The 23,928-nt window shown below is 39.1% G+C and overlaps 1 protein-coding gene across 1 annotated transcript; it reads left to right on the top strand.

Moving 5' to 3' along the window:
* Positions 1 to 16,134: 16,134 nt before the first annotated feature.
* On the top strand, positions 16,135 to 19,535 carry LOC104210866 (probable GPI-anchored adhesin-like protein PGA55). The gene is made up of 7 exons (XM_009759838.2): positions 16,135 to 16,401; positions 16,584 to 16,763; positions 17,124 to 17,275; positions 17,354 to 17,422; positions 17,654 to 17,801; positions 17,943 to 18,427; positions 18,519 to 19,535. Exons 1-7 carry the CDS (start codon positions 16,257 to 16,259, stop codon positions 19,224 to 19,226), a joined length of 1,887 nt encoding a protein of 628 aa, XP_009758140.1. The 5' UTR covers positions 16,135 to 16,256; the 3' UTR covers positions 19,227 to 19,535.
* Positions 19,536 to 23,928: the final 4,393 nt, after the last annotated feature.

The raw sequence follows: 23,928 nt of genomic DNA, 5'->3' as shown, positions 1-23,928 counted from the left end.
ACTGTTTCCTGTAATTGCTACTTTTCTTTATTTTTGGCGCTCGTACTTGTTAAAGCGTTGACACTTTTAGCCATCTGCTGATCCCCACGAATTTGGCAAATTCCCCATGGTGATGGGAATTTAATAACCTGATGTAGAGTTGATGGGACAGCGTCCATATCGTGTATCCATGGTCTCCCCATGATCATATTGTAGGCCATTTCCATATCAACTACCTGAAATTTAGTTTCCTTCACAACACCCATAGCAAAAGTTGTTAGAAATACCTCACCTTTTGTTACTACACTTGAATTGTCAAAGCCTGACAAGGTGTGCGCCTTGGGTATCATTTTGTCTTCAGCTTGCATTTCTCGTAGTACCCTTAGTAATATAATATTTACAGAACTCCCTGGATCAATCAAAACTCGTTTTACATTAGTATCATGTACAAGTAAAGATATTACCAGTGCGTCATTATGTGGAGTTGTCACTCCTTCGGTATCTCCGTCATCGAACGAAATACTTTCATTTTCAAGGACCTGCCGCACCCGTTTCCCATGTGTAATTGTTACCTTAGAAACCTTGTTGGAGGCTGTGTAGGTTATGCCATGAATGTCCTCTCCCCCGCTTATGACATTCACTGTCCTCTTGGGTGAAGGAGGTTGTGGTGGCTCTTGTCTGTTTTTCATATAAGCTTGTTTTCCTTTCTCACTAAATAACTCAGTGAGGTACCCTTGCTTCAATAAATGATCCACTTCACTCTGCAGGAATCTGCATTCTGAAGTTTTGTGCCCGTGATCGTTGTGAAATTCGCACCAATGATCCGGATTGCGTCTACTTGGATTTGACCGCATCTCTTTTGGCCACCGTACCTTATCTCCCATGCTTCTTAAAACAGCTACGAGCTCGGAGGTAGAGACATTAAAATTATATCCACCGAATCGTGCCTTTAAACTCCTGTTATCATCTCGTGATTCTTGTTTGTTCCGATCATTCCTGAACTTTGAAGAAGAGCCAGAATCCCGGTTCCTCGATTTTTGATCATATTGCTGGCTATCTTGTTTCGACCGTGGGTCCTTTCCTGCGGGTTCCATATATGGATCGTACCTATTTTTACCTGATCTTTTTTTGGTTTCTGACCTTCGGGTACCGCCCCTTTCTTCATGATGGAGCTTAGGTACGGTATCTTCTTCGATTCGCAGCTTCGTGCTATACCTGTTGTAAACATCATTCCATGTGGTTGCAGGAAATTCTCGAAGACTTTCTTTGAGTCGTCTCGTGGCTTCAGAACTTTTGTCATTTAAATTACTTGCAAAAGCTATAGCAGCCCAATTGTCAGGCACACGAGGTAGAGTCATTCTTTCACGCTGGAATCTATCAACGAAGTTTCTAAGCAACTCCGAATCCCCTTGTTTGATTTTGAAAATATCTTCCATCCTTTTCTCAACCTTTTGTGCTCCCGAATGTGCTTTAATAAAAGAATCTGCAAGCTCAGCAAAAAGAATTAATAGAATTTTCAGATAAAAGAGAATACCAGGTTAATGCACCCTTGGTGAGTGTTTCTCCAAATTTCTTGACCAATACTGATTCAATTTCTTGTTTGGTCAAGTCGTTGCCTTTTACGCCGGTTGTAAATGCAGTCACGTGGTCACGTGGGTCTGTAGTACCATCATATTTCGGGATGTCAGGCATTTTGAACTTTTTCGGAATTGGAAGGGGAGCAGCACTAGGCTTCCATGGTTGTTGTGAGTATTTGTCCATGTCTACTCCTTTTATTACAGGTGGAACTCCAGGGATTTGTTCAATACGCTCATTTTGTTCCTTAAGCTGTTTCTGCAAGGTTAGTACTAAATTTTGCAAATACGAATTATTTAAATTACCTGGTCCCCCTTCTTGTGGTTCACTGGGGGTTGCTCCGTTTCCAGAATTATCAAGACCAGAACGGGGGTTCTCCAATGTATTATTATTAGGAGTTGGTGTAGGTGGCGCAGCAGGCAATCGACTAACAAGTGCCTGAAGAGCTTTGCCGACCTGTGCATCAATTAGCTTTTGCAAAGCTTCAGTTGTAACTCCTTCAAAATGTTCAGATTGCTCTTGTTGATCAGCACGGGATTCAGTAACAGGAGTGCCTTCACGAGATTGACGTGGTGAATTTAGAGGAGAGGGAACCACGTTATCTTGATTTTGATGTATTTGATTCTCATGGTTTCCCAATGTGTTATTACTATTGTTGTCGGCGTTGTTGTTTGACATGGTGACGACAATAGATAAGATATAGCTTAAAAGGAAAGATTATCAGATTTCCGGTAACGGAACCAATTTGTTTAACCAAAAATCTGAGTTTTTGGTCAAAGCTGAAAAGAAATTCGGGTTACTGATAATCAGGAGACAAAAATAAAATATTTTTGAGAACGATGGTAAAAAAACAAATAGATGTGTATTTCAATAAATTCTCAATAGTATTCCGTGTCCTTACAAATGATGATACTTCTTCCTTTTATAGATAATTCTAGGTAAAGGAATGAAGCCCCAGCTTTAATGATATAATCATGAGTAATAAATGACATTAAATAAGCCGTTATACAATCATTCCTATTAAATATCAATTTCGTAACGTATCAAGTATTTAATAATGAATTTGGACTCCTTTCTGTCATCAGATCTTTGCTTTCAATGTCTTCTATCCGTTGGCTGTAAATAATTTAAATTGGTACGAGACTCGTATCTATACGTCGTCTCGTGCCTATTTAAATTCTTCTCCCCGTGGTTGTTTCCATCCGTGTCTCTTAGTCAATTGCTGCGCTTTGACCATTTAACTAATTCACGTGTCATGCCACATCATCTTTTAATATAAACTCAGTTTTTTTCCAATACAGTGTTAACCTTTGCTACAGGAGGTAAAAATTCCTATATGAAAACATGCAATAATACACATTTCACTATGGTATATGAGCTTCTTTTTTTTTGACATTTCAATATTAATCATTGGCCAATTTTTTATTTGCTGTATAAAGTCCACAAGAGAGAGTTGGAGCTTATATAAGATCATTCACAAATTGGTAATCCGTTGGACCCCTTCGAGATACAGGAAATCGGACAAGACACAAAATTAAAAGGTTGGTGAACACGAAAAAAAAAAAAATTTCCGAATATAAAAGGTTCTTTGTCTTAATCACTGTATGTTAGTTGCTAATATAATCAACATCATCTATTCATCTTTAAAGTCCGCGCATAATACCCAATATTTCTTTTAGAAAAAAAGAAAGAAAAAATATTAGATCGAATTTTCAGTAAAAACCATCAATTTTATAATAATTTAGTAATAAGTCATCTTTCTCTAAATATAGTACATGCGAATTTCTTTACATTTGGTGATTTAGCATCTGAAAGAAGCACCTTCATCGGACGTGTCGAAGAGGAAGTGCAGAGATAACGGATTTTCGGATCCTCATTTAAGCCATATCCGAATTTTATAAACTTTTGTAAATTTATCTACTTTAGGAATAACTAGAGACACATGCAAATATTTCTTGAACTTTAACATATTTTTTGTGCAAGCAAACATTTTGTTTGAAGTTCGGATATCCGTATTTGAGGTCCTAACTCCTAACCACATTGTTTACCCTCAAAATTGGATAACAATTAAATTTGTAAGTGGTTTTAAGGATATGCAGATTAACTTGACACAAAGCGATAAATTAAGTTGCAATTGAAGTAAATAATGATAAAGTAAATTCAAGCCGCACAAATTAAACAGTTACAGTCTTGGAAGGTTAGACACACTCGACTGGATGCATTTCGATCGGTATCAAGATACAGAAGAATAAGAGCTTAAAGAGAGAAATAATAATGTATTGTCTGGGAATGCATGTTACCATGTCTTAAATGAATTATCAGACCCCCTTTATACAGTAGAGGAGTCCTACTTTAGGTACAATTCTATAAAAGGTAAAAAGAATCTCTTGATTTGCTGTTTGCCGATTCTTTATTGATAAGTGTTGAGATTCCCGCCGTAATGTCCGATGGTCACAGATATTTCGATCTTCTGTTGTCTATTCTAACAATGTTGCTTTGAGCTCTTTCGGGACTAGGATCTATTCTGGGATTACGGCCTCGATATTCTCGAACGCAGACGTTCCGCCCCCGGGTTCTAGCCCGGTGGGACTTGATGTCGATCTTCAGTCCTTAATTGCCATGTTTTGAGCCTGGCCTACCATGTCGTAGGCGAGCTCGATTTTGATCGTATAGAGATAGTCCCCTCGTTTTTCGGAGAGTAGACGACGAGAAACGACATGAGCTTTCGATTCTTACCTCGATACCCTGTGACAGAAACGACAAAACAAACGAAACGTCTCGTCAGTCAAGTATTAGTGGCATTAAATGCACGTTAGTTGCTGGTCGGCCATTCCTGCATATGAACCGTCGCTGAAATACTATAAACACCTCTTCCTTGGTTCATTTTGACATTACATCCAAACCTTCTACCCTCGTATCGTTGAAATTTCAATACTTTCTAGCAATTATACGCTGGTTTATTTAAGATTCTTTGCAAGAACTTTTGTACATCTCCATCTCAAGCCAACAAGTGCACCCCTTCAACTTCGTCTCTTCCTCTATTTCTCCTCTATTTTTTAAAAAATTGGCAAAGACTTCAAAAATCGTTCCTCAAAAAGAAACACCTTCTACTTCGCGGCCGGCTACTGAGGCCGAATAAACTATTTCGCATACTGTCCTCGATGAACCAGTACAGGAACGCCCTTTGAAAATGTTCATCCCCGGAGGATGCTCAGTAAATAACGATTTTAAGGTTGAAAAACCCTCTTCTGTATTGGGCCGGTGCGAAGACTCGAGATACATCTATTTGATTACCGAAGATATCCTCCCTACGATTTAGATAGATTGCAACTGGGCCGATAAAACCGTAGTGGTCCCTGACCCTAATGAGGCCATTACCACCCATGTCGAGGGATACCCTGAGTGTTTAGACTTATCCATTCACATTTTGATCGGTGGACCCGGTCAACATACACTTCTGCAAGAGGTACGAGGTGTGCCTCGGTTAGATCCATTCTTCAAAGTTGAGGATCGTGATCCTCCTCCAGTTCTTTGTGAGTAAAATTGACGGTTGTCGGTTCACCGTGGTTCACCTGCTTCGCCTGTACAGTCCCTGACAATTCCGAGGGGGTTTGATAAAGCTTTTGCGCTGGTCCAGCAAAGCCCCGTTCTCTAGTATCGATGAGGATCTGGATCGTGGCTAGTAAGTCTATTTTGTCCAAGTGAGGACTTCAGACATAATTCTAGAAGAATGCATGCCATTCCCCAAGAAGTCGAATACAAGACGTAAGTGGAACTTCCCTTCGAATGTTGATTTTTATGTTTACTTCCCCTTTTCTTATTGGTGTTCGTGATGGTGCAGCCATTGCTTGACTCGAGCTTACTCCACTGGCTTAGGGACGAGTCCGAGGAGGAGAAAATTTTAGTGTCCCGAGAGCTATCAACACTCGAGGAATGTGTGCCATTCGAGGAGGGAACAATAAAGGCCAATCCCTCACTAATACAAGCGGTCGATGCAGCAATGGAGTCGAGAACCCTCAAGACGCCAGCTCTTCCCCACCCGGTGTTATTGACATAACGGGATCGCCTTTTTACATGGACTCGATGTTTGTTGAAGCTCAAACGTTGAAGAAGCGGTCAAATGAGGGGGTCCATGGGGTGGACAATCCCCTTTAAAGCTTTTTTGTTGGCATGGACTACCGCCAAGGAGGATGTCACCGAATTGGGTGACTTAGAAATACCAAGGAAATGTCCACTCTCGGGATAGGTGGATCTAGTTCAAGCCCGAGACTGGTCGTCCGGTTCCCTTCCTCGAGTGTCGATCCTGGTCGGAAGAGATCGATTATTATCTCCGTTCTAGAGGATACCCGAGTCCTTTCCGCACCTGTTAGGGTAGCTAGTTACCTCCGATGCCTGGTGACTAAAGAGGACTAGGCAAAGATGAACGAGGTGGATTCCCCATGCATGTTCAATGAAGCACAACAGGCGCTAAATCGGGTAAGGTGTTACCAAACCTTTTCATTTTCCAGCTTTGGTTACTTAGTAAACTTTAATATTTCTCCTTAGATTCGCAGGCTCTGGTGCTTCACCACGAGACCTTTCTCCGATACCGGGAAGAGTTGAGCTTCCTCGAGGTGAAGCCAAAGAGCTTACTGAGAAGAGAGACATGTACAAACTTCTTAGTGAGCAACGCGAGGAAGAGGTAAGAGCCTTCGGGCTGAGTTGGATGTGCCTCAGAAAGAACATGCTGACCTGGTGGAACAGGTACAAGTCTTTAAGGTTAGTGATGATGAGCTAGACTCGGTGACTAACAGTTAAAATCCGCAGGTCCAACAGAAGATCGATCAGATCGACCAGCTTCGGGCCGAGATGGACGTGATCAAGGTCGAGGTTGGGGAGTGGAAAGGAAAAATGTACCGTTTGGCCTAGAAAAAAGAAACTACCCGGGCACAATTGGCCTCTGCAGAGTCTCAACTTCGAATGATAAGGGAGAAGGCTGAGGCACAGTCCCTGAAAGCCGAGGAACTCTAATCTCAACTGGTCTCGGCTATTGCCTATTGGGAGACCCTCGCCAAGGAGCTTAAAGCGGCCAAATCAGTGGCTAAAATAACCAAGGTCCATGCCAACAAGATGGTGGCCCAGTATAGAGTCGATGTTGAGGCAGCCCAGGACCGCTTGAAAGACATTGTTGAGTATAAGAAGTGGTAGTCCCGAAGGGAGGCCCTCGAGAAATTTAAGGCTTGGGGTTTCGATTTGTTGGTCGAGATCGCAAATGCAAAGGGGATCGAGGTCGAGGCCAAGAAGTTGGCTTACCCTGAGGACGAATAAGAAGAAGAAGACTTTGAGGGTCCAGATGGATCCGGGATAGAAAAGACCCTGATGGTCCCGGTAATGACGCGGGCTCCGATGAAGACCAGGCCATTGAAGTGTCTTGGACATTTTCCTTTGTTTATTGTATTTTTGTACTTTTGTACTTTCTGTCAAGGCCGTTTGGCCTTTGTAAAGACTATATGTATATATAATACAAGGCTTTTTTTTTCTTTCGACAATTTCTGAGTTTTGTTTTCCTTTGCTTTATTATTTATATTTGCAAGGATCGAAATACCTTAGCATGAAATAGTTAGGCCATATTCGAATGTTCAAACAGGCCTTGCCTTCGACATTATTTTGTTTAAGGCATCGTGGGGTTTCAGTCTGACTGAAAACTTTTCCCCAAAGTATGTATAGTTTTTTAGATTATAGTTTATCGAGGGTAGCCTTTAAAATTGGTTAAGAAATTTAGAAGGCCTTGTTTTTTGTTACGGGTCTCAGATGTCTCCAAGCCATTTTAATACAGCCATAGCCTTTTAGTTTGGGTGTTGCCCAGTGGGCTTGTTACCCCGAGTTATCCGGGCTTGCTAATAGTCCCTGAATGGGGATGGCCGTAGTCTTTAAGGTTTGGGCGCTGCCTAATAGATCTTATGCACCCGGGCTCTGATAGCTTGGGCCGTCCGAGTTTGTCTTTGGACGGCAGTCCCTAAGTGGGAGTGATCGTTTGCACTCGGATTAAGGCAGCCCTTGGGTTCGAGACCTTTTGGGGATCGGATGTAGGAATTCCTTAAAAAAAGAAATTTTTTTAAAGGACAAGATATTTATTCGCAAGGTAGAGACTTCTTTTTATTCTTGTATGTAATAGTTACATATGTGTACAAGATTTGTTCCAGGGCTCGAGCAATCTACGCGGGCACGGTTTGTTTGACCGTTTGGACCTTACAGTAAATCCTATCGATCGAGCTGACACCATTCAATCACAAAGTTTCTTTCCTTGCTAAAGTCGTTATCTGAGTGTAAGCCCCCCCCCCTCCCCCGTGTTCGGGGCAGATCATAGAGAAGCCTTAAATACTATTGTCGTGATCTTCAATACCGGTTCATAACCGGCTTTCAATTCTAAGTTAGCACAATTTATTGTTGTCTCTTTAAAAACCTTGCCGGAAAACCCATTTGGGATAAAACCAATTTAAGGGAAAAAGAGTGCAACACATGCTTTCATGACTAAAAGATTTATCATTCTTTGACGGTTGCCTGCAAGTGTTAGTTCAAAATGCAAATACATAAAAAGAACTAATGGGGTCGTACCTTAGCAGTAGTATCGCTTCAAGTGATTTACGTTCCAGTTGTTTGGTAGTCGTTCACCATTCATTGCTCCGAGTTTTTACAATCCCTTTATGGTGATGTCAATAATTTGATATGGTCCCTCCTAGTTCGACCACAGCTCCCCTTCGTTCGGGTTATGGGTGCTTCGCATGACCTTCCTTAGCACTAAGTCATATTGAAGTGTCGAAGGTTGGCCCTTAGATTGTAATATCTCTCAATTCGCTGCTTTTGGGTGGCCAACCGGACAAGGGCGGCTTCGCGCCTTTCATCTAATAGCTCCAGGCTTGTATTCATAGCCTCGTCATTTGATTCATTGGTTGCATATCAGAACTTGAGACTTGGTTCTCCGACTTCAATCGGTATTAGAGCTTCGGCACCGAAAACCAACGAGAACAGGGTGGCTCTAGTACTAGACTTCGACGTCGTACGATACACCCATAGGACTTCGGGTAGGATTTCCTTCCATTTTCCTTTGGCGTCGGTTAACCTTTTTTTGAGATTTTGGAGTATGGTTTTGTTGGTCGATTCTGCTTATCCGTTCCTACTAGGGTGGTAGGGTGTAGATAAGATCCTTTTGATCTTATGGTCTTCAAGAAACTTGCTTACTTTGCAGCCGATGAATTGTTTCTCGTTGCCACACACGATCTCGGCTAGCATTCCGAACCGGCATATGATATGGTCCCAGATGAAATCGATGACTTCCTTCTCCCTAACCTTCTCGTATGCTGGGCTTCCACCCACTTCGAAAAATAGTCAGTCATACACAATATAAATTGAGCCTTAGTTGGTGCCCACCGAAGGGGGACAATGATGTCCATTCCCTACCTCATGAATGTCCATGGTGACAAAACCGAATGCAGTATCTCCCTTAGTTGATAAATCATCGGAGCATGTCTTTGGTATTCATCACACTTTCGTACGAACTCTTTCGTGTCCTTTTCCATGTCGATCCAGTAGTACCCGACTCTGATTACCTTTCGAACCAATGATTTGGTGCCTGAATGATTTTCACAGGTGCCCTCATGACCTTCCCTCAGAACGTAATTGGTATCTCCTACTCCTAGACATATCGCTAGTAGGCTATCGAACATTCTTCTGAATAGGGTTCCGTCTTCGGACAAGCTAAACCGGGTTGCTTTCGTACACAGTGCCCTCGATTCTTTTGGATTTGAGGGCAGTTTTTCGGTCTTCAGATGTTCTATATATTTGATTTTCCAGACCCAAGTTAGACTTGTAGAGTTTATCTCGGTGTGTCCTTCTTCCACTACTGATCTCATGAGTTGTACGACTGCCCCCGAGTTGAACTCATTGTCCTCGACCGTTGACCCTAGGTTAGCAAGGGCATCGACCTCACTTTTTTAATCCCGGGGTACGTGTTGTAGAGTCCACTCCTTGAATCGATGTAATGTTACTTGCAACTTATCTAGGTACCTTTGTATTCGTTCTTTTTTTACCTCGAACGTCCCATTAACTTGGTTCACCACAAGTAGGGAGTCACACTTAGCTTCTATTACCTCCACCCCCAAGCTTTTGGTTAGTTCTAGACCTGCAATCATGGCCTTATATTTGGCCTCGTTGTTAGTTAATTTAATAGTCCCAATAGATTGTCTAACTACATTGCCTATTGGTGGCTTCAATATGATGCCAAGTCTGGACCCTTTTGCGTTAGAGGCTCCATTCGTAAAGAGGGTCCAGATCCCCGAAGATGTCCTCAAGTTCACCAACAACTCTCTTTCGACCTCGGGTATTAGGGCCAGCGTAAAGTCGGCTACGAAGTCTGCCAATATTTGAGATTAATAGCGGCCTGGGGTCGATATTCAATATCATACCCACTGATCTCCATGAGCTATCTGTCCAATCGTCTCAAGATCTCGGGTTTATGAATTATATTTCGAAATGGCTAAGTAGTCACAACACATATATGATGACATTGAAAATATAGCTTCAGCTTCCTAAAGGCGCTTAGTAAAGCGAGTGCCAATTTTTCTAGGTGAGGGTACCTAGTTTCGGTCTCACCTAAAGTCCTGCTAACATAGTAAATTGGAAATTGCGTACCTTGTTCTTCATGTACCAAGACTCCACTTAACGCTATCTCCTATATTGCCAAGTACAGGTATAGCTATTCATCTATCTTCGGCGTTTGAAGCAGCAGTAGGCTCGATAGATACCGCTTGAGTTCCTCCAAGTCCTGTTGGCACTCTAGGGTCCATGAGAAGTTGTTCTTCTTCTTCAGTAGTGAGAAGAATCGGTGGCTCTTATCGGAGTACCTCGAGATGAATCGCCCCAGGGCTGATATGCGTCTGGTTAATATTTGCACGACTTTCACGTTGTCCACAATCGTAATATCTTTGATGGCTTTGATCTTGTCGGGGTTGATCTTGATTCCTCTATTAGATACCATGAATCTGAGGAATTTACCTGATCCAACTCTGAACGCACATTTCTCCGGGTTCAGTTTCATATTGTACTTCTTCAATATGCTGAAAGTTTCCTGCAAATATTTTAAATAGTCCTCTACTCGCAGGGACTTAACCAACATATTATCAATGTAAACCTCCATTGATTTCCCTAGTTGTTCCTCGAACATCCGGTTTTTACTAGGCATTGATAAGTGTCACCGGCGTTTTTTTAATTTGAATGGCATCACGTTATAGCAGTATGTCCCGTACTTAGTGAAGAAGAATGTTTTTTCCTGATGCCCCGGGTTCATCCATATTTCGTTGTACCTGGAGTAGTCATCAAGAAAATTGAGGATCTTGTGGCCGGCCATGGCATCGATCATGCGATCGATATTGGGAAAAGGGAAAAAGTCCTTGGGACATGCATTATTTGAATCCTTATAATCTACACACATTCTTAATTTATTCCCTTTTTTAGGGACTACCACTATGTTTGCTAACCAATCCGGGTATTTAATCTCCCGAATGGACCCTATTTTAAGGAGTTTAGATACCTTGTCCTTGATAAAAACATGTTTGAATTCGGATTGGGGTCTCCTCTTTTGCTTGACCGGGTGGAACTTCTGGTCCAGGCTTAGCTTGTGAATGGTTTATCTCCGATGGGATCCTTGTCATATAAAGGTGGGACCAGGCGAAACAATCTTCGTTAGCTATAAGAAATTGAATGAGTTTTCTCCTGAGCTCGGGGCTTAACCCCGTGCCCAGGTATACCTTTCGATTGGGTAAGTGTTCAGTTAGTACGACTTGTTCCAGTTCCTCGACCGTTGATTTTGTAGCGTCAGAATTGTCGAGGGATATGAAAGATCTGGGGACTCCATAGTTGTTGTCTTTGTCTACTCCTCGTTCCTCGACTCTGTCGAAGCTGCTATCGGTGATTGCTATTTGGCCCCGTCTTTGACCATCCGGTTCGGATCCTCCGATTTTGAGAGTATGGATGTTGGGATCACTTCATCGACCGCGAACATCTCTTTGGTGGCCGATTGTTCCCCATAGACTGTTTTGATTCCTCCGGGTGTTAGGAATTTTTGCACCTGGTGCAGCGTCGAGGGTATCGCTCCCATTTTGTGATTCCATGGCCTCCCGAATAGAGTGTTGTATCTCATATCCCTTTCGATTACATAGAACTTGGCTTCCTATACGATTCTGGTGCCGTTCACCGGTAATTTTATCTCCCCTTTAGTGGTCTCGCATGCCATGTTGCACCCGTGCAGGACTCGAACCGTAGGTACGATCTGATCTTGTAAGCCAAGTTGTTCCACGACCCTTGATCTAATGATATTGGTTGAGCTACCTGGATCAATTAACATACGCTTAATTCGAGATTTATTTACGAGTACCGATACTACCAGTGCATTATTGTGGGGTTGCATGATCCCCTCAACATCTTCATCGTTGAAAGACAAGGTTACTTCTGGTATGTAATCCCGAGTCTGTTTTTCCATTGTGATGGATACTTTGATGCATTTTAGCATCGGACCCTGGGGAATGTCAATTCCACCGATGATCATGATGATGACGTGTTGAGGCTCTTCCTGCTTGATCTGCTTATTGGAGTCCTTGTTCCTGAAGTGGTTCTTGGCCCGATCACTTAGGAATTCTCGGAGATGTCCGTTGTTGAACAGTCGGGCCGCCTCTTCTCTTAATTGTCGGTAGTTTTCAGTTCGGTGGTCATGAGCGCTGTGATATTTTCACATTAGGTTGGGATCCTTTTGGGTTGCATCAGACTGTAAAGGTCTAGGCCATTTGGTATATTTGATGCATTCGATGGTAGATACGATAGCGGCGACATCGACGTTGAAGTTGTATTCCGATAATCTTGGCGCATCTTTAGGCCCGACGAGCCTGTCGAAGCTATTTTTGCTCATGAGTCCCCGGTTGCTCTGACCTCGATCACTTCTAATTTCATTTCGCATAGAGTTCTACCCAGACCCACTACTTCTTCGGTCCCCATTGTACGGTTGATACCGATCCCCATTTGTTCTCGGTTCACGGTCGATATCTCTCTTGAATCTGTTGATGGTTCTGACGGGGTACACGAACCCGGAAAGGGCCCCAAGCTAATCATCTTCGACCTTAATTTTTTATTGATATCGGTTATGGACATCAGCCCAAGTGATGGCCGAATATTCTACCAGGTTTTGCTTCAACTGCATTGAAGCCAACGAGCTCCGAATGTTGAGTCCTTGGGTGAAAGCCTGAACGGCCCAAATCATCAACGACCGGTGGCAGATCCATCTATTGCATTTGAAATCGGGACATGAACTCTCTAAGTATCTCAGTATCCTTCTGTTTTACTTTGAAAAGGTCCAATTTCCTGGTCTCGACCTTGATAGCCCCGTCATGTGCTTTCACGAAAGAATCTGCAAGCATAGCAAACGAGTCAATATAATTAGGAGGTAAGTTGTGATACCATATCATAGCTCTTATGGACAGGGTTTCTACGAACTTCTTCAACAAGACAGACTCGATCTCATCATCCTCCAAGTCATTCCCTTTGATAGCACATATGTAGGAGGTAACATTCTCTTTTGGGTCGGTCGTTACGTTTTACTTAGGAATCTCAGGCATGCGGAACTTCTTAGGGATCGGCTTTGGAGCTGCGCTCGGAGGAAAAGGTTTTTGCACGAACTTCTTGAAATCTATGCTATTCAGTTCCTCGAGCATCTTTTTGATCTCGGGGTTAGTCCCGGATTTGTTTTCGTTCGATCTCTCTACGACCGGTTCACCCCTGCGGGTGACTTCCCGAGACGGATAGGGTTCAATTCTGCTCGGTGTGCGGTTTTGGTTCTGTAACTTGGCTATTGCCGCCTATTGGCCTGTAACATTTCGAAGATCATCCATAAATTGATCCCGTCTCCTCCAATGTTTTGTGTATTTTGAGTTGTCGATCGAGATCCACCACGGACGCTATACTCAGAGTCAGTAGGCAGATTGGTGTCGATAGCCACATGCGAGTTAGCGTCAATCGGGTCCGCGATCGAAATTCCGATGGGATCGATCGGCGGTACCCCGTCACTGGGCACTATGTTGTTAATTTCACTGTGAAGGCCGGACTCGTTGTCAAAATGTAGGGTGCTGATTGTGAGTTTGACATTTTGAGCTTTAACATGAAATTACAGGCACTTCAAAGAACAAGTGTAAAGTAGTGTGTTATGAAAATTCATATCAAATAACCACTATTATCCTTAGCCCCACGTGGGCGCCAAACTGTTTACCCTCAAAATCGGATAACAATTAAATTTGTAAGTGATTTTAAGGATATGCGGATTAACTTGACACAAAGTGACAAATTAAGTTGCAATAGAAATAAACAATGATAAAGTAAATTCAAACCACACAAATTGAACAATTACATTCGTAGAAGGTCAGTCACACTCGAACTAAATGCACTTTGATTGTTATCGAGATACAGAAGAATAAGAGCATAAAGAGAGAAATAATAATGTATTGCCTTGGAGTGCGTGTTACCATGTCTTAAATGAATTATCAGACCACCTTTATATAGTAGATGAGTCCTATTTTAGGTACAATTCTATAAAAGGTAAAAAAATCTCTTGACTTGCTAATTGCCGGTTCCTTATTAATAAGTGTCGAGATTCCCGCCGTAATCTCCGACCGGTCACGGATATTTCGGTCTTCTATTGGCTATGCTAACAATGTTGCTTCGAGCTCGTTCGGGGCTAGGATCGATTCTGGGATCACGACCTCGATATTCTCGAAGGCAGGCATTCTGCCCCCAGGTTCTAGCCCGGTGGAACTTGATGTCGATCTTCATTCTTTTATTGCCATGTTTCGAACCTGGCCTACCATGTCGTAGGCGAGCTCGATTTTGATCGTACACATACAATTAAGAAGCAAGCAAATCTAGCTGTCCCAACTCTAATCGACCTTGCTAGTAAAACATGGACGTTTGCTATTTTATGTTAGTGTGTCTGTTGTTGATTTTGCATCTTCCGCAATGTTGGCTATTGATTTCTGCAAATTCAATCACTATATTTGCAAAACCGGGTACATCTTAAATGACATCATGAAATTTTTACGGTGTCGAAGCAGAATTAAATGTAGATTTTTTCTGATTTCAACTTCGATGTCCGTTATTCGTATTAAGGCCCGACTAATCTAGATTTGGCATATAAGTTTCATTAAAGGAGAAATTTTCTCTCTGCCAATTTTTATTTTTTATTTTTGTATTATGAAGATTTGAAACCGCAACTGATTTAAGATGAATGAATGCTATCCATCTCAACAAACCTTGGTGGTCAATTAAATGTAAATATCATGCCATATTTCTTAAGTATTAGATTAGATGTCACTTTCATTAGTTTATCACCTTTGATGTTGATATTGTAACATTATGGACAGTAATGACACAAAAACAAAATACTCTTTTTCCCGAAAACAGCTGTTTTGTTTTCTTGTCAAACATACTTTAATTTATTTTGTTTTCTTTAAACGAAATAACTATACTAATACTAAATACAAAAAAAAAAAAAAAAAAAAAAAAAAATCACTTGCCGCAAATCCGAAAATCAAGACAACCAAAATCAAATTCAATCATTTACAAAAAAAGAAAAGAGTAAATCAAAACTAAAATTAAAATTAAGTCAAAATCCTTTTCTAATTCAAAAATCACCTTAGTTTTGTTTAAAACAATTCAACTAAGAAAATTTTGAATTTCAAAACTACTATCAGGAGGCTTTGATCAAGTTGAAGGATACATTGGTTTCAATTAATGTAATAAAACCAATTATGTTATATGGAAAGTGATTAACTGCAAATCATAAGTTTTATTGATTTTGTTTAAAATATTGAAAGTCAGTTACAAATCTTGATCTTCCATTTCTACAAATTTCAAATTTTCCATTAAGACTATAATATATTAATATGCATATGTGTCTATTGTCTTTAAACTTTGCCTTTTCACTTCTACTTGGCATAGATAGAAATACCAATAGCATTATTTACAGGGATTTGTTCTATCAAAGTTATTCAACTTGGCTTTAATTTTTCCTGGAAAGAGTGTTGGCGGAACGATAAAAGTTGTCGCTACGTAATCATGAGGTTATAGATTCAAGCCGAAAAAATAACTTAGTGTAGAAATACAAGGTAAAAAAGCCTTTCAAGTTCTCTGAGGCGGACGCAGGATTTGAAGGTGATGGGGCACATGAGCAAGTGCCTCCATCGAACTTTTAGTCTTAAGGGTTCCAACCAAAGTATATGACCGTTTTCAACATATATACACTTATATATTTAGAATTATTGTCAAAGTTAACATGGTCCAGTGACCCCTCTTCTACATGCATAGGTCCGCCTTTGCCTGTACTATGCGCATAACGGGAGCTTAGTGTGTACGCTTTCAAAATTTTAACATGTTAGTACTATTTTTATCAGGTTATTATTTAATGATTATCAAGATATTTATCTACAGTAACCAAATAAATGACCTGATTATCAGTTACAAATCCTATTTTGCCATTTCTTCAAATTTCAAATTTTCACGAGTTTTTTAGAGGAATATAACATGGATAGTTTGTTAAAAATTCTAAATTTTGCCTTCTGACTTCTACATGGGGCAGGTAGAAAACACAGCAGTAGAGTGATTTATTCAGTTTGGAATTTGGGAAGTTGAAAATGGAAGTGGAAGTAGAGAAGAAAAAGAGAAGTTTTAGTTATGAAATTGGAGATCAAAAGCTTAAGCTCATTGATATTTCTTCAGAGGAAGATTGTCTTATTGATTCGCCTTTGTTTGATTCTCTTGAAGACCTTCGCCTTTCAGGTCATTAATTCTCTTTGCCATCTCCTTTATGTGTAAGCTTCTCTATTTGCTTTGTTCTTTGCGTGTGATTGTGTGCTAGGTAACCACTGATATTTCACAGCATTTAGTATATAGTACGACGAATCAAGAATATTAGTGTACTGAGTTATTTGAAACAATTTCACTTGATGTCATTTCTGCAGTAACATTGGACAATATAAATGAGAATGGGGGATCAAGATCTTCCTTTCAAAGAGATAAAACAACAAAAGTGAACCAACAGAAGGAGCTAAAGCATTTGTCTACTGCATCTATTGAGCCAGGAAGACCGAGTTTCTTGCGAAAAAGTTTAGCTTGGGATCATGCTTTCTTCACTAGTACAGGTTCTATTTTTAAATCTTTAGCGTAATATTTCACCTATTGTCGCTCTATGTACATGTCGATGCAGTTAGTCGCTCGTACAAATTTTGTATACTTGATGCATTGACAGGTTTTGTTCTGTATAGGTAATAACAATTAGTTGGAATTAAGTTTTAGCTATGTTGATGAGCTCTCGGACTCTTTTGTCTTATCAGAGATTTATATGCCAATAGAAAATATAGAGAACTTCTAGTGTTTACTTTTATTTCATATTATATTGGATTGAGATGAGTTTAAATGGAGCGACATGGACAGTGAGGATTCATATAACCGACACCAATTTGCTGGGATTGAGAGACGGATATTGTTGTATCTATTAACAGGTCTTTTGGATCCACATGAACTATCATTGGTGAATAAAGAGTTTGATACATTAGAGGAGCAAAATCTCTTGCCTGTCATCTTAGAAGATGTGCGCGCTCGCACACCAGACCTACAGTCTACTTCAGATATTGGAACTAGCTCCAGAAACAAGGTTTAGTCACGTAAGAACACTGTTGACATTACATTATGTGGTTCATTAATGGATTAACACTCCAATTTTAATTGACAGATCGATCGCAGGCCAGTTTCCAAAAGGAAAAACATCAGTAATGCAACAGTAGAGAGAAGTAATGCAGAGGTTAGTGTTGTTATAGTCATCTGTTAACTTCTATACACTGACAGTGTAAAAGATAACTGCCCGTAATTGGTTGGATCAGACAATAAGTAACCTGGAAAATAAGCAAATAACATTCTACAGTAAGATAAGTTGCACGAATTGTGTGAACATTCATTTACACCGTCAGTGGATATAAGATAAAATCATATATAGTACAATAATAGATCTGAAGCGAGTTCTCGTGTTTCTTAGCAAACTTGTAAAAGAAGAGAGTGCAATTCACAAGCTCTCAAGTTTCCCAAAGTTCCACGTTCGATGAAAAGTGCTTCGTCTTGGCAAAGCAAATCAACACCAGAAATGTACATTGCAGATTTGAGAGGCAAGAAGACAACTAGAACTGGTAAGAGCCATGCATATAGAAACTTCTCTTTGCAAATGAGGTTGTTTTACACTATATATTGACTCCTCTTGGCTTCTTTGTGAGTTTCTTTATGTTTTGACACCCCTAAATGAAAATTCTGGCTCCGTCACTGCTTTGTAGGACAAGATTTAATGGTGTCGAATTCTACTACTACTTGCTCTTTGACATCTCAGATAATCGCGCATCCAATTTCATCAATCACCTCTTGTCCTTCATATAAGACATCTGCTTATGCTAGGAAAAGAAGAGAAACCCGAAAAAGTGAACTCTCGGCCTCTATTTCGAGCTCAATTACACCAACAAGATCATCTACAAAGAGTAAATGTTTTCAAAATCTTACTAGTTCCTCAATGGAAATTCATCATTCCTATAATAAACCACCTCTCAGTACTACAAGTAGCTGGTCCGTGCAATCATCGTCTTCAACTTCTAACACCAATCTAGCTCATAGTGATTCAAGTTATGGTCTTAATATGACATTTGGACCAACTCAGAACGTATCGTCTTCAAGTCAAATAACAAGAGCTGTTGATTCAGTGCCACGGGAGGATTCCCAACCATCCGGTCTTCGCATGCCATCACCAAAAATTGGATTCTTCGATGAGGTTGGCTTTGTATTCATATGTAATTATTAGCACAGAAGCATATGATATAAACTAGGCGAATCGTTACTTCTTCTTTTTTTTTTTTTAACAGGATAAGTCATGGGTGCCAACTTTAGACAGAAATTTGTATCAATCACAGAAGCAAGGAATAGCAACAAGTACAAGTAAAAGTGCTGAAGCATCAAGTAAAGTTAAACGAGCTAGAAGTTCGCCACTTGAGCCTCGATATGCTGCACCTTTGCATAAGGTAAAAGATGCTTCATCTACGGCATCAGATAAGCGAAAACATATACATTTTAAGCATCAAACTGATAAATCTTTGGAGATTGACACTAAAGTTTGCTCAAAGTTGAGGAAAGTTGGACTGAACTCCAGCTTGAGGGAAGATGAGAGACAAGTAGTAAAGGAGATATTAAAGACTAAGGTAAGAAGTGAAAGAATGGTGACAAAAGCTGACAAGGCGGTCAGTACAACAATAATAACTACGCCTCAATCCCAAGCAAGTTGGGGTCGGCTATATAAATCCTCATTGTCCGTATCGCTCCATTTAACCCCATCTCGGGACGAGGGGATCAGTGGCCTTTCAAAGTTAAGAGAGCAAGAAAATGAAGTTAATGATTTGAGTAGATACTTGGAGCTAATTGATTTGAATGATGGAAAAGAAATACTGCTTAAACAGAGAAAGAGCTTTCCTCATAAGAGAAGTCCATTGGTTGAGAATAAATCTGTTTGCAACAGAAATATGGTTCTTGAATCATCTTTGCTTTCTTCAAAAGGAAAAGACAAAGAGAACAATTAAGCACTATGGAAATTATTGATGGATACTTATCTTGTTTGACAAATTGTTATTCCTTTAAGTTCTTGATAGACTTAGTTTTGTTCTAATGCAGAATTCTAAAAATTCTTGATTTTGTCACTAGCATTAGTTGGCCATTTATCAACCAATGGGGCAATGACATTATTTTCTAGTGTTATCATATATGTCAAATGCCACATTTTTGTCATTGCATAACAAACTCTCATATATGATAACACTAGAAATGAATGTCAGAACAGATGTAACACATTTAATATTGTGCAAGAATTCAGATAACTAATTTTTGTACAAGGGGCAACACATTAATTTCTGTTATTGAATTGGAACATCTATTCCTTTGTTTGATGAGATGGAATCATATTTAAAATTTATGTAAAAGTACTACTGTGATGCCCATGATGGAGGGTTGGTCAAGTAGGACTGACAGATTTCTAGGCTGGCAAGCTTCTGAAGAAGGGGTGCACATGTCACCTTAGGCGAATTTTACATCGGATGGGAGAGGAAGTGAAGAGCTTTATAAGGCATGATACAAGTTTACATGGTACGAACGCTTTAGAGGCTCGAGATGGCATAGCCTAAAAAAAAATTCGCACGGGCTTAGGCTCAAAGCGGACAATGCGTGCCATGAGCTTGGATCGTGAAAACTACAAAATAATAGTAGTAATTTTTTGGGAATTTTTCTTATATATACTTATAATAGAAACCTATTTACCTATTTTCTTTATATTTTATAGTTTTCAATAAATATCTAGATTTTTCTTACAAATTGTATATATTTCCTCCTTAAAAGGCTTCCACCCCATTAGTGCCTTCAATTAAGGGATTCAATTAAATCCTTTCCTTTTTTTCCCTCTCCTCTCCTCTCTCCTTTTTTTTCCTTTCCCTAATATTTTTCAATTTATTAACACACTCATCCACAAATTAGTCCATTCGACGACAAAAAATACATATGATTCTCAAGCATACATACATACAATTTCGGGTTTTAAGATTTTGCGATTTGTGTGGACTGGATATTTTTGCAAGTGATGGAGAATATCCTTTGGGGTTTATATCTAAATTTTGAGGGAAATTGATTAAGTATAGAGTTGGTTTTAGGTGAAAATTCAGAAGAAAAAGTTGCAGGAATTGTATGATAATTGTATAATAATTGCATCATAATTAAGAATTGTATATGATATGTCAATACCTAAAACATAATTGTATCATACTTATATCACAATTGTATCTAACTTGTATTTGATACATTAATACCTAAAACAATACCCGATACAATACTAATACAATTCTCATATATTTGTAATACAAACTGCAACACATTTCTGAAAAATTGTGATACGGTTGTGATCTTCATCTTCTTGAAGTTTCAATCACTACTCTAAACTTAAAATTTGATACAATATTATACTATAACTGTATTAGTATTGTATCAGATATTATTCTAGGTATTAATGCATCAGATACAAGTAACACACAATTTTAATACAATTGTGACACAATTCTAAAATAATTATGGTATATTTATCATACAATTACTATATAATTCCTGCAACTTTGTTTTTTTCGAGTTTCAATCTGAAATTTTACGTTAAACCAACTCTGAACTTTACCAATTTCCTTCAAAATTGAGATATAAACTACAAGGTATATTCTCCATCAGTTGCAAGAATGCCCAATCAACAAATCACAAATTCATAAATTTTGAATAGTCGATTCAAAGTTTTAAAGCTTTTTAATGAATGTCGATGGGGAACCCTTTGTTGCTACAATTTTAGAGATAAAATTTTCGCCATTTTAGTTTACATTGTGAGAAAAGTATCGATTTTAGATGATAAGTATGAGCGAGAGAGAATGAGATATGAAATCTTTTGAAAAATAGATGAAATTCCAATTTTAGGAGAGGGTTGGTGAAGGAGAGAGAATGAGATATTAAACTTAAGGAATCTTCTATTTTTTTAATAGTTTGTACATAAATGGTAAATATAGATATATCGAGTAATTAAGTATGAACCTAAATAAAAGTGATAAATAAGTTTCTATTATAGTATAGCTAGGTAAATTTTCCTACTCGTTTTTATAGTTAAAGTACGTTTAGACATATTTTGAAAAATCATAAATTAAAGAAAGTAGTTTGATTTATCGAATAATAGCAGAGCTTAACTTCTATATGCTACAAAGGTCGTTTCTCACTTGATTGAGATTAACAGTCAAGAATTTTTTAGGTGCATATACTTTTAGCTTGAGTGCTTTCATGCCCGAATATGTAAAAGAATTTTTGCATCTATTAAGTTACTTAAAAAATAAATTATGGAGTAACAAATTAAATTACATTGGTAGCTTTAAAGCCCTCCATCATCCACCTTACTCTTAAAAGTTTTATATTGATTGTCAACATCACATCACAATGAGAATTTGATGAAAGCAATTGGGATGCCCTTTTCACGCATGTAAAAAAGTTGCTTTGCTTAAAAAGTGATGGTCCTTTGTAGAGTGGGCATAAAATGAATAGCCTTTTTCCCTTTGTGTCACTCATTTCAAGGGGGAAAAAACAGCATAGGTCTTTGAGCATTATTCTCTCTAGGATATGAAGGTAAAAGAGGATCTGTAATTCAAGAATTTTTTTCCCACGACCGTCGTATCCGAGCCAATTTGTATGCATCTCGATTATATGCACAGAGTATTTGTTATCTTCCATCAGTACAAATATCAGTTAATTCTGTCCACCGGGCTTGAACTTTGACAGATAAGAAGAAATCACCTAGTATTTTTATGAAGTTATAAATTTTATTAAGAATGTTGAGATTTAATATGTATATAAAAAGTAATATTTGATTCATGCATATAATTTTTCGGTAAAAGGTGTTCAACTGACGATCCGTCGTTAGTCGTAGATCCGCTCCTGCCACTGGATGCCTGTTGTTTGTATATTTTCCAACAATGAAGGGCCCCGGGCTAATGCCTTGCTGCTTAGATAGCTTAAGCATATTTTCATTACATGTCTGAGAAATCAAAGAATCGAAGTGAATAGCTATCTTGTCGGGTTGATTTTTAGTAAATTCTGATCAGTGTCTCAATGTAAGCAACTGGAATGATTGACATCACCTGATTCCTCAATGATAGTCATTGGCACTATTTGTTTCCTTAGTGCAATATTAAGAGATTCGATTGCCAGCCACGTTTCAATGTATAATCAGCAATGACTCTAATATTTACTAGGTATATAATCACTTTGGTTATTTATGCGTCCGTAAAATATTAAAAATGCTTATAAGCTAAGTGCTTATAAATTAATTATCGAATTTCATTCATCATATTCTTGTTTGATTTGCTGTTGTTAGGATAATCCTTTTAACGTTAATGATCTCAACGGTGTCGTATGGGTCGAAAATCTTTAATATGCTTGAGTCATGATAGTATTGGTAAGACATTCATACTGCCATGCATCACATATGCGACTCTAATAGACCTGCCCAACGGCGAGGTGGTTCAAGAAGCAATGAAGGTCAATGAAGGTCGCGTGGAAGAGTCATCAAAGATCAAGATTAAGATCGAACATCCTTGGCAGAGTCATAACGACTAGTTCAAGATAAGATATTGAAGAAAATATTCTAGTAGATATTCTCTGCACTAGTACTATTAGGATTTTCTAAGAACTTGTTCCCTATAAATAGAAAGAGACACAATGATAGGGGACATGAGATATTCATTTGTAAAAACACACATTGACTTTATAGAGAAAATCTGGTCCTATTGCAAGCATACAAAAACAATATTTTTACTAAGATTCTTGTCTAACATTTCCACCGGATCCAAGAACAACCTAAGTGTTCAAAGGTTTATCAAACATTCATCATTGTCAGAAAGAATATCCACTGATCTCACCTTTTTCGGGCAACTCACACGTTTTATTTACTTAATGTCATTTATTGTTATTTATTACTATATAATGCCAAATTTCATTTTTTTTTATCATTGAATATTGTTATCATTACCTATATTCATTACCATCTAGACAAAATATACTAGTTGTTTTGTCTTGACACCGGTAGCTTTATCTTTTGGATATTATTTTTAATTAAGATTAACTCTTCTTCATATAAATTTAATTGGTTGAACCAAGATCTATATTTTTGGTCAAATAGTTTGGCGCCATCTGTGGAATGTCTTCGCTAACTTTTTAGTTTTCTTTAGACTTACAGCTAACGTGAGTCACTAATCTCACAAAACCCAAGATCTTCCTTTTTTCTTTGCACGTACAAAAATCTACAAGGCATGTAACCAAGGAGAGAGGACAAAACTAGCAGGTGACTTCCCTAGCAACCTCATGAATGTTATTAACGAAAGCTGTGAAACATTAGGAGAGGATCTGACGCCCACTGCCTCCCCTAGGCACGAGAGGTCGCCTCCCCCCATTGAAGTATCACAAAACCAAATGGAAAAGGGGCCTCCATTTCCACAGAAGAAGGGCCATCACTGGCCATGAAAAAGCTCCTCGAAGCATGGTTGATCGACACACTAGTAAGCGTGCTCAACAAGCCCACTCCATGCACGACTACGGAAGCCGCAAGAACCTACATAATGCAGCGAGCAGATGAACAAGACGGTCGACTAGACCCTCCAACATCAGGTATAACTCATATCGTTATTGATAATGGAGGTGATAGAGCCCTCGTCATTGTTCTAA

This window comes from Nicotiana sylvestris, chromosome 2 (genome assembly GCF_000393655.2).
Source record: "Nicotiana sylvestris chromosome 2, ASM39365v2, whole genome shotgun sequence".
NCBI lineage: Eukaryota > Viridiplantae > Streptophyta > Magnoliopsida > Solanales > Solanaceae > Nicotiana > Nicotiana sylvestris.
The sequence above is the reverse complement of the archived record's forward strand: the minus strand, read 5'-3'. Positions and strand labels throughout refer to the sequence as shown.

Excerpts from the sequence above, each read along its gene's own strand:
- LOC104210866 (XM_009759838.2), top strand. The coding sequence starts at position 16,257 with ATGGAAGTGGAAGTAGAGAAGAAAAAGAGAAGTTTTAGTTATGAAATT. Across the intron at positions 16,764-17,123 it reads TGCTTTCTTCACTAGTACAG|GTCTTTTGGATCCACATGAA; the intron begins GTTCTATTTTTA and ends ATCTATTAACAG. Across the intron at positions 17,423-17,653 it reads TAGAGAGAAGTAATGCAGAG|CAAACTTGTAAAAGAAGAGA; the intron begins GTTAGTGTTGTT and ends CGTGTTTCTTAG.